The following is a 12195-nucleotide window of genomic DNA, read 5'->3' on the forward strand; positions in this document are numbered from 1 at the left end:
AGATGAGAAAAAGATGTGTACAAGAGCTCTAGGAAACCCTAACTAGACACAAAATACTAAGATAGAAGTGTGCTCCATATTCCCGGGTGCCCAGGTGGCTCAGTTGGTTAAGCGTCTGCCTTCAGCTCAGGTCATGATCCCAGAGTCCTGGGACCAAGCCCTGCATTAGGCTCCTTGTTCAGCAGGGAGTCAGCTTCTGCTTCTCCCTCTGTTCCCTATGCTCATACTCTCACTCTTTTGCTCATGCTTTCTCTCTCGAATAAATAAATAAAATATTTAAAAAAAAAAATCTAACTCAAGTAATTTAGTATTACAAATTAACTTTTATTTTTAACTGAATTCTCAATAATAGCAAAATCTCTCCTTTGTTACTGAGAGATAAGTACTGTTGGCACATTTGAGGCAAAACTAAATTCTGAACCAAATACATTTATAAATACATTTAATTTGGAATTCAGCAGTATCTTATCTTTTTTTCTTAGCCAGCAAGTTAAGACAAAATAAAAACTGGATCTGTAGATTAAATCATTCCCAGACACAGATTCAAGACTGATTTCATGAGCAAGAAAAGACAACACATAAGGAAAAAAAAAAATTGGGATTTTGTAAAAACATTTTTCTTAGAATATTTACAAGCTTATCTTCAGAAGGCATCTTTCTGGGTTCTACCAAAGTTTCTTTGGGTTTTTAAACTTACTGTATACTTGGTAAGAGCAAAGTTAATAACAGAATTTAGGCAAGTGTTGGCTAATAAGTTCTTGGTACTTTCTGAATCATTTTAAAAGTTTTCTTTTGTCATCTCTAAATTCTTCCAAAAAATTACTCATGACTAATGAAACTTAAAGGATATCTTTAAGAGGAAAAAGAGGACTTTAAGTAACTTAATAGAAATGTCCTTGAAAAGGCATAGGTCAGTCTGTTAGAAGAAAAAAACACTTAAAATGTAGCAATGATAGTACTTAAAAATGTATACTAGAAAGTTTGAAATGAAAATCTTAAACAAATTATCTCCTGGGCGTCCCCAACTTTATAGAGCCTGAATAAATGAACTGAGCAACCTGTCCCTAAATTGAGTCCCTGTATTCCATGTGACAAACCTCAGTCCCCCCTGGATTATGCCATTCTTCATCCCAGTGTTCTTGCCCCTCTTGACCCGGTGCCCAAATGATGCTTCCATCCCTTTATTCCAACTGACCAATGCCTGGAGAGATGGTCCCGTAACCATTGTTGGAGTGAGAGGAGAAGAGCTTTAAGAAATGTTTTTGCTATCAGCCTGCAAATTTCTGGTTCTCCTACTTGCTGACTGGTAGGCAGACTTTCCCTTACAGAGCCTCTCTCTTTTATTTGAAGGGATAGAGGATGGGTGAGGGGGGTGGAAAATCCATAGGAGAAGGGCTGTGATATCTTCTAGATATAAATCACAATCACTGAACAAGTTACGTCCAAATAACTAAAGTCTCTACCACCAGCACTTCTACTGACTAAATCCAGAGGCACTCTAAAGGGTGGAAAGATTGGGCTGGGGTGGGCTGGGGGGCAAAACTTAAGCAAGGTGAGTACAGGAAAGTTCTACATGAGTGCCAGAAACCTTGCTCCCTTTACAACGCCAAGGCCTGCAATCTAGCTTCTGTCCGCCTTCCTCTCTTAATACATCATGTTTGAACTGCAAATGAAAAGACAGGCCTCGATTTCTTTCTTGTAGATTCCTTAAGGTCCTGGCAAATGATGGTATGGAGCACAGGTATCAGTGTGTGGCACTCATTATTCTTTGACTTTTAAAAAACTTTTGTTTCCAAGGAAATGCCTTTTAACTCAACAGGCTAGAGGTAATCCGACTTCAAGTACATCAGGGAGCCCTGTTCAACAGGCTTCCCTGTAATTAAAAAAAAGAAAAAAGAAAAAAAAATCTCTAAAAATTATCACAGGAAATGCACTTTCATTCAGATTTTATGAGCGCTTAAAGCTCAGCAAAGCCTAGTCAGGGCTTCTACCGATTAAGAAGCCACCCTACAGAGGTATATTGGAAGCTGTGGGTGAGAATGCAGCTAGAGAGAAGCAAAAGATCCAAAATTAAAACTGTGAGACATAACCCAAAAAGAGTAAGGGAAGAGGAGTGATTCAAGGGGATGGAAAAGAGAAGCGATTGAAGGCAACAGAAGAGGGGTACCAGAGAGGGAGGAGAATCAAGCACATGGAATCCCAGAGAACACAACAGGCAAGCCTTAAGAAGCTGCAGGCACGTGCTGAAGCAATAGGTTGTATAGTGGTGTCAGTGAGAAAGTCAGATGATGACATCACAAGCAGAGATGGGAGGCTGATGTGGGAGAAACGGGCAAATGGTGAAAATGTCTCAAAGGAAAACAGAAAAGGAATACTCCTTCCAGAGCACAGGTAGAGTTAAGAGAAGAAGAATCAGAACAGTTATGTGATCGTGAAAACACAATGGACACAAAGACTGTTTCTGTCAAAGAGGAGATGGCCTTCTCTATTGAATGTGAATGCATTCGGGAGAGGCTGAGGCTTCAAGGTAGTAGTTTTTAACTCCCACTGTGGACATTATAACCACGTATCTGCTGATATGGGGTTCTTCTTATACTGTGGTTAAAATATATGCAAGTGAGAAGTGTAAGAGAGTGCACGTCCAAGCAAACTACAACAAGAACTCCAAGACATAGCCTGAATCCTTCTGTGCTATTGGACACGGAACAATATTACGTTTGAATACAGAAATGAAGAAATACACAGTGGAGATTAACCATGACTGGGGATTAGCAACACAGGGAGAGATTATAAAGTAGAGGCATCTGCATTGCTCAAATCGCTGACAAAGGTCCAACAAAGTGAAAAAATTCTGAAATCAGACCTTAAATAAGAGGTCTAGAGAATATGGAATAATGTGTGCCTGGTAATCAAGATGAGGTCAAAGAACAAGTTTCACTAGAAAGAGGAAATAGGAGGAAAAAAAAGAAAGAAAGAAAGAGGGAATAGGAGAGAATTGGGAATTTAATCAGAGAGGGAATTTTGAGAGTTTGAGGTAGAATCAGTAAAGTGTAGGGGATGTCCCAATGATGGACTGAGACAGTTGACTCAGTACCATGGAGTGAGGCATGTGAGAAACTATGAGGCCTGGTCTCAAGAGAGTCAACATGGTACCAAGCAATGGGCAGAGGAAAAATGAGAACAAGGGGCTAAAAACATTAAAAAAGAAAGAAAGAAAAACTACTTTAGACAGGCAGACAATGGACCAAGATGGGAAGAAAGCATTTAACTTGATGACACTAGTTTCAAAGATGGAGGAATGACAGATGGTTGAGTGTAGAATGTGGTCTGAAGTGGTAGGGAAAGCAAGCCCTAATGAAGATGATTCCACTGTATCGTAAGTTGGGAAAGAGAAGCATGTGACATTGGAGAAGGTTGTGAGGAAAGAGTAAATGTCAAAGGAAAAGCAAGACTCATTGAAAGAACAAGAACTAAAGAACTATTTGTGGAAAAAAGGTCAAACGTACCAGCTCTTAAAACCTGCCCCCTATGTGAAAGCTATCATATGACTCTATTTGCTTTTATACGTTCTTTTAGCTTTAATGTTTACAAAGTTTTAGAAATCTCTTATTTTGTAATTTTTGTTTATATTGACAATAATATTATTTATTTAAAAGCTAAACATTTTTCAATGAATAATGTTTGGTCTTATTACTGCTGTGTACTGAAGAGGGTGAATCCATGTTCTACACAACAGTCTGTGCAGTCTTTAAAAAATATATCAGACTTTATCATCACCTGCTTAAGCTCCTCCAATAGCTATTCATTACCCTTAGAACAACATATAACATATAAATAGTATATAGACTTCTCTTCATGGCCTACAAGCAAAACTCTCAAATTCTGGTTCCTGCCACTCTCTGTAACCCCATGTTACTTCTCTTCCTCACTCCATTTATGGGGGTCACAACAATGTGTTTTTAGTATATTCTAGGTCAATCCTATTGTTCAAGGCTGTTTTCTATACCTGTTCTTCCTGCTGTTCAGACGGGTGACTCCTTTTCCTCCACTTCAGCTTAAATTTCACATCTGCAGAGAAGTCTTTGCTATTTTTAAATAATCTATCTAAAAAGTCCTCCCCCCCAACCTAATCTGTCTCTCCTGTCACATGATAGTCACTTCCTTCTTGGCTATAATTATTGGACTTATTGTCTATCCCCCCCACCAAAAATGTTGAACTCAATTGTTGTATCTCAGTGTCCAGTACACTGTCTGCCACACAGTAGGTCCTCAGTAAATATTAAATGAGCATATCAAAAATCTTCAACAGCATAAATAAAAAGTTACTTCAACTATATCTATTCACTGAGCTAGGCCACTAGAAGAGTTCACCATTTAAAATTTTTAAGATAAACCCATACAAACAAAACGTATTAGCATAATAATAACCCTGAGGCACCATAAGATGCTAAAGAAAAAAACAATGTGAAACATCAAAAAAGGAAAATGGACTAAATTATTTCATCGATGTCCTTTGTCTCATTTAAATATTTTAATGTTGATAACCCATTTATGCCATGTGTGGTAATTCATTATAACCCTAAAATGTTGTTAACTTTTAAAATGTCCTATTCTCTAGACCTTCAATAAAACTAAAAATTTTCGCTATTTCTTATATGCCTAAGAAATACCGAAAATAAAATTCAAGTACAACAAATAAAATTAAGAAGCTTTCATTTCAAAGATAAAAGCCTGTGTCTCTTCAACAAACTAACATCAATTACTAAATTATTCTCCAATTAAAAAAGTATATATATAATGTATAGATTATTATTACAAGTGCTTCCTACTATTCATTTGTCCAAATAACTATTGGAAGGTCTAAGGAAAGGAAATCTATAGAGATTAAATAATGAAGCTGATAAAAACTGCAGGATAAATTCAGTAATCACAGTGAACACTAAAATAGAGACTGGATATACAGTTGTAGAGATTATGAATGTATTCTAATCTGTATGCATTATGGAAGAAGCTATCATTGCTCACAAATTTCTAAATGCATGCAATCTCAATTTCTAATACAGGAATACATGCAGAATCTAGAAACTAAAATCAACATATGTAAAAAAAAGCAAGTTAAACTCAATATACTTTAAAAAGTGATTTTCTTGATGAATGTTTTATTATAATAATCAAATATAAGTAAAGGAATAAACATCAAAGAATATTTGTCCCTTCAGAAAGTTGTTTTGAGATAACCTGTGTATCAAAAGGGTGAATTTGAACAAAATACATTATCACCTTATCTTTGTTAGTACTATACAAAAGTACTTTCCATTCCAATAAATGTCTCTGATAATGAATGTCCCATAGGAAAACAGTATTATCTGGAAATATAACTTAAGACTAGACAAAGAAAACTAAGGATCAAAATATTTCACCTTCTATCAGAAAATGAGGGTAACAAAGATCAAAGAACTGAGACACAGTGACACCCAAAACTCATATTATAGTACCATGTCATAAGACTGATAAAATAAAAATCAATTACATAGCTAATTACATAGCTCTAATCAATGAACTAAGCATAAGAAAATAGCGATTACATGTACCAGATCAAAACAATTCTTTGACAGTCTTCCAACACAAAGAACTGAGCTTCTGAGACCCATATCACATCCTTTGTGAAGACATCCCAATCTCCCTCTCACCCATGTTCCTGGAGACTGCTCTCATTCCAGTGCCTATCTTGTGATTTCAGACGTGTCTCTGTTGCACTTGTAGTGGAATCCCATGAGTCCTGTTACTTGTTTACCTTAGTATTCCCAAAGCCTTCCACACTGACCACTGAACATAAGGTGATCCATATTATTAACACAAGGTGGAATGAGTAAATGAGCAGTAAGAAGGGAAGCGTCAAAGAAGGGCAGCAGGGAGAGACAGAAGCAAAAGTGGTTCAGGGGATTTCAAAAATGTCCCATCAGTTAAGAAACCATCTTAATTTTGGAAAACGAATCATGATGAGATGTGGGTACATTTTCAAAAAGATTGGTTAATGTTGCTATATACTGTAGGCTCTCAGATCTCTTTATGAGATCATGCATTCAGGACACACACTCTTTTTTCCACACACAGCTAACAGGCAAACCTATAGGAAAGTCACTAGAGCTTAGGACACTGTTGTTTTTGTTTTTTTTTTTTTAAAGGTCTTGAAAAAGTGAAACTTGATGGTGTGGGACAAAGTCAAGAAATGCCTTGAAAACTAAGCTGAGGAATCTGGATGGTAATTCTAAGGTATCTCTTTAATGATATGTAAGCAGACAAATGAACTGTAAAAGCAGCACTTCAACCGATGAACCCAAGCACAGTATTCAGGAAAGATTCCAGAAGAGCCGGGAACAGTAATACAGATCTTCAGACAAGAAACAAGATGCATGAATATATGTTAAGAAAAAAAAAAAAAAAAGAAGATAGCAGGAGGGGAAGAATGAAGGGGACTAAGTCGGAGGGGGAGACGAACCATGAGAGAGGATGGACTCTGAAAAACAAACTGAGGGTTCCAGAGGGGAGGGGGTGGGAGGGATGGGGTGGCTGGGTGATAGACATTGGGGAAGGTATGTGCTATGGTGAGCACTGTGAATTGTGAAAGACTGATCAATCACAGACCTGTATCTCTGAAACAAATAATACGTTATATATTAAAAAAAAAAAAAGCAGTAGGAAGGGAAAAATGAAGGGGGGGGAATAGAAGGGGGAGACAAACCATGAGAGACTATGGACTCTGAGAAACTATCTGAGGGTTCCAGAGGGGAGGGGGGTGGGGGGATGGGTTAGCCTGGTGATGGGTATTAAAGAGGGCACGTTCTGCGTGGAGCACTGGGTGTTATGCACAAACAATGAATCATGGAACACTACATCAAAAACTAATGATGTAATGTATGGTGATTAATATAACAATAAAAATCTAAAGAAAAAAAATAAGTGCCTATAAAAAAAAAAGAAACAAGATGCATGAGGAAATCCAGTATTTGATTCTTTATGAATTTTTTGAAGAAGGGCTAAGGTTCTTCAGAAAGGAAGACAGTCTGGTTAACAATATTTTTAAACGTTTTCATTTTAAGCTACAGAGTTTTTTTTAAGGAAGAAGCACAGGATTTATTATTCAGCACAAGTGTAATACATCACAAAAATCAGTAACATATCTGAAATGCAAACACATTCTCCTCACAAAGGTTTAAGGCACCATTCCCTAATTAAATAAGCTATGAATATCTTTATAACAGCATCTCTCTTTTCTATAAAGAAGCTACGTTTAAACTGGAAGATGCCACAATATTAACGGTTTATAAAGCAGAGAAGAATGGTCTAATTCATGAGGACAAACTGACTCCACACAGCAGGAGACGGTTATCTGAGGCTTACCACGGTGCAAAATGGGAGCAGTTAGAAGGGCATCTAATACTGAATGGAAATAGGATTGCCCAAATTAACTCATGTCCTTTCAAATTTCCAATCAAAAGGAAGAAAAACTCAGATGGTGTGGAGCCCTGTCTCTTTCTCTACACTCAGAATCAGTTGTAAGGTGGAGAAGGAAGCTGAGAAGCCTGGAGACCTCCAAGTAATTTCTCAATCCATCTAGCCTCTGGCATTCGCCACCTGTGGCCAATAAGCAGCTGACTTCTTTCTGGTCCATTCTGTGAGCTTGGTTTGTAATTTTACTTTTAAAAGAATGAATTTTGAAGATTATTACTCTACTTGAGGATCCATAGTGAATCCTTACTTTCCTATTCTTCAAATTCCTGTTCCTGGTTTCAGTGCTCTCCAGAATCTGGTCTCACATTGAGAGCCTGGCCTATGTTCCGATTCCATCAAAGGCTCAAACTGACATCTCCATTCTGTAAACTCCTATTTAAATCAGGAATCCATGCCACAAGGCTTAACATTTAATTGTTCTACAAAGACTCTTTTTCCTCTCAAATGCAGGAATAATATGACTAGCTTCCTTTTTATTCCCTTCAGTGCCTAGTAATGCAGAGGAGAAATTTCATAAATACATTTTAAAAATGGAGCAGAGTTCTTTTGTAAGGGAATCATCCTTCCAAAAGTCATCTGCTTCATGAACATTAATATCTGCATTCTATATTACATTTTCTCAAGCTGTAAGTGGCATATTAAACGAGAGAAGACTGCTACTCTTATATGCTGCTGGTGAGAAAGTCAACCGGTGCAACTATGGAAAATAACTTGCTATTAAACTTGTCGAACCAACCATGCACATCCCCTGTGGCTCATCATTTCCATTCTTAGGCCCAGACAAAAGAGAAATGCTTACATGTCACATAAGATGCTTGCAAGACACATAAGACTAGCACAGCAATACCGCTTATAATAGTAAACAACTTATAAACAATCCAAACAGCAAGCAACATGTAACAAGAGCAACTGAATACGATACAGCAGTGGAAAGGTTAATACACAGCCACATCCACCATCACGTGATGACACTGATGTAAAGTTCCAAAATGCAAAGGAAACAATATATTTAGAAATTTACACAGATGTGGGGAAAACTATAAAGAAAAGCAAAGGAATGTTAAACACAGAATTTTAGACATGGCTACCTCTGAGGCAAGGTAGTGGTAGATATAAATCAAAAATTTTTTTAATGTTTTATTTCTTAAGCTGGGGGGTGGACATGAGGCCATAACGTCTTTTCTTTTATAAACATTTAATATTTCCTTAAAAAGGTAAGTGAAAACTGTCCATCTCTGTAATGGCTATTGCAAGTTCACTGATCCTTTGAGAAGTCACAAAAAAAAAAAAAATTGAGGGAACTTTGGTCTCATAGGTCACTACAGAGAAATGATATCAGGGTTACAGAGTAAAATAGGAAGTCTGTGGGCAGGTGTGAACAATAACTACCTTATCTGAAAAACGGGAAGCAAAACTGTGTGATGTCAAACATACTCTGAGACAGAAAAACAAGTACTTTCTAGACCAGGGGGCAAGTGAAATTAGACTTTCTAGACTCACCAGGGCAAATGAAACTTTCAGGGCTGTTGCAAGTACACTGCAGGGTAGCTCAGTGGGACTAGTCCACTAGGGTTAGGGTAGGACTTGGTAAGAGGAGCTAGAATAAGATAAATGAATCTGAGGGAAACAAAAGTCAGGATTGGAGAGCAAAGCTGATTCTAGAATGATACAAAAACAAGATGGAAATTTCAAATAGGTCATCAATCCTCTGATTTAATCAATCGACTTCATTCTTTTTTTAATTTTCCAATAAATAAAATTAACTTCATTGTTCCTTCATTTATTGCCAGTGTGGTTCTCCACATTAATTTAATAACCCATCCTAACCTTGACTGCCACTTACTAACTCTAGGCAATACATTTTGTAAAGTCTATTTTCCTTTTGTGAGACCTATAGCTGAAGCTGAGAGTTACCTGTCTAGTGAGGAGCAAGTGGTGAGAACTCAAATCTGCCTGTTAGAGTTGTAAACGCTTTTCTAGGATCATTCCAGTCACTACTAAATCTGGGTGAACAAAACCAGCGAAATTTTTAAAGCCTAGAAGTAATATTAAAATTAAAAACTAATTTCCACTGTGTACTACACTCAATTCAAGCTTTTAAAGTATAATTTTTATTCCTTTCTATTATTTCTTTCTTTCTAATTTTTATTCATTCTCAACTTAAGACTGTCATTATCTAATCATTCAGGACATACTTTCCTCTATTATTCATATGGTATAATTTTACATTGATTTACATAATTAAAATCATCTTACCTGCACTTTTTTTAAAGCTACTGGTACTCCATCCAAGAGACAGGCTGCTCTATAAACTTCACTAAATTGCCCGCGACCAATTTTCTTTTCTATTCGAAAGTTGGCTAATGTATTATAGCCCATATCCGGTCGTAAAGCCTTCTGTAATTAAAAAAGTCAAAATAAGTTTTCAATCACACAATATTCACACAATCATTGATTGTTTTCACATAAGTAGGTGATACCTATGGTAAGCCTGCAGACATCTATTCTATTTAACAAATATCATATTGAGCCATTCATGCTAGGCACTGTTCTATACACTGGGAATAGAGTAGCGAACTAAACAGATGATAATCCCTACCCTCAAAAGAAAAATTCTGGCAGGGAAGAAAAATAACAAACAGGGTAAACATGAAAAATATATATACAGTATGTGAGCTAGGAAGGGCTAAAAATAAAATAAATCAAGGAAGAAGGACATGAAATGTCAGGGAATGAGGAAGACTTTGAAATTTTAGATAGGAACTCTATAAAATTATCTTCATAGAACATAAACTTTTCCCACTCAATCTAGTACTCCTTTGATATTTGTTTTCTTTTTCAAAGAATCTTTAACTTGAAATAGAATGTGTGTACACACACACACACACACACACACACACACACACACACACAGTCCAACCTGCCAACTAATGTATGAAAATCTTCTGAACTTCTTGAGAGTTATTTAACTTCTACAAAGAACATTTCCAGTGGCAGGGAATATACTACCACATCGTTATTTTTTTTTTAAGGCCTTATTTTTTTAGAGCAGTGCTGGGTTCCAGCAAAACTGTGAGGAAGCCCTTGCCCCATATATGCATGGCTTGTCCCATCCCCCACCATAATGGTACTTTTGTTACAATTCATGAACCTACACTGACTGACACATCATTATCACCCAAAGTTCCTCGCTTTACATTAGGGTTCACCCTTGGTGTTGTACATTCTATGGCTTTGGACAAATGTATAATGACATATATCCATCATTCATTATAGGATCATACAGTGTATATTCAGGGCCCTAAAATCCTCTCTGCATCTCCTATTCATCCCTCCCTCCCCAAGTTAACACCCCCACACACACCTTCCAGGCAGCAACTGATCCTTTTTTACAGTCTCCATAGCTTTGCTTTTTCCAGAATGTCATATAGTGGAAGTCATTCAGTCTGTGGCCTTTTCAGATTAGCTTCTTTCACTTAGTACATAATTATATTTTTTTAATTTAAAAGATTTTATTTATTTGACAGAGAGAGATCCCACAAGCAGGGGGAGCAGCAGGCAGAGGGAGAAGCAGGCTCCCCGCTGAGGAAGAAGCCCGATGTGGGACTCAATCCCAGGACCCTGGGATCATGACCTGAGCCGAAGGCAGACGCTTAACGGACTGAGCCACCCAGGCACCCCCATAATTACATTTTTAAACAATATTTTGCTGTTACTCATGAAAAAAAAGTCACCTTTTTTAACTAACACTTTTTAGTACTTATTGTGTACTAGCTGCTAGGACAATAGAGATGAACCAGAAATGTTTTCTGCTCTGAAAGAGCTTACCCAAGTATATGGAAGAGGCTCTTAACTGCTCTGAGAGAATTAATTACAGGGTATTGGGAAGGGAGCACAATTGTCATTCCTATTTTGAGACAAAGCCCAACTCCTTATACATTTTATCCATTTACTAGTCCTTTTGTTTATTTGTTTATTCACGGACTCTTTCAGTCATTAAGTCAGTCACAGGGTAAACATTAACTGAATATCCACTACAGTCAGCCACTGTCTGTTGCTGAAGTTACAACACGTACCCAACAAACACTGCCTTTCAGGCTCCTCAGGACACTCATGATCTATGCCAGCACCTCCACCTATATAACAACCTATAACAAAAGAGTCTAGTTATCAAATGCCCTTATATCTTCCCTTTTTTGGCTAAATAGGCATAGGCTTTTCGAGGTCCCTGGATTATTGGTAAGGACATGCTTCCAAGTCTTCATCATTCTCTTCACATCCTTCTGGACCTTCTCTATTCTCTGAGCCATCTTGGAGTACACATGACATTCTTGTGGAGTCTGACTAGTGCACCCTCTAATGAGAATGAACATTAAATGCCTATTAATGCAATCAAAGACAGCACTAGTTGGTAAACACACTAAATTGAACTTGAACTCTTAGTCCTTCAAATAAACCTCTGTTAAGACTGACGACCCCATGACTTATGCAGAAGGCTATTTTGACATAGGGGTAGTACTTTCCATCAACCCCAATACTTTCAATATTGTTGATTTTACTACATCTATCATGCTAGCAAAAACTCTAAAATCCTGCTGAAGTTTCACTGTAATTCAAATACAATGTTTTACAAAAAGAGAAAAAAAGTAGCAATGATTTCTGTTGCTGTACACTGATTTTCTT

General features: G+C 37.1%; 1 protein-coding gene across 3 annotated transcripts in view; it reads right to left on the reverse strand.

Annotated features, from left to right (window-relative positions):
• The window catches only part of NEK7 (NIMA related kinase 7), a 164480-nt gene that overhangs the window by 64847 nt on the left and 87438 nt on the right, over positions 1-12195 (reverse strand). For all 3 annotated transcript variants that reach the window (XM_028120168.2, XM_028120166.2, XM_028120167.2), the window contains one exon: positions 9769-9909. In XM_028120168.2, coding sequence (XP_027975969.1) covers positions 9769-9909 — 141 coding nt within the window. The remainder of the gene's footprint in view (positions 1-9768; positions 9910-12195) is intronic.

This window comes from Eumetopias jubatus, unplaced genomic scaffold (assembly GCF_037043125.1).
Source record: "Eumetopias jubatus isolate StellerSeaLion01/CBP00866 unplaced genomic scaffold, mEumJub1_p1.0 scaffold_12, whole genome shotgun sequence".
Lineage (NCBI taxonomy): Eukaryota > Metazoa > Chordata > Mammalia > Carnivora > Otariidae > Eumetopias > Eumetopias jubatus.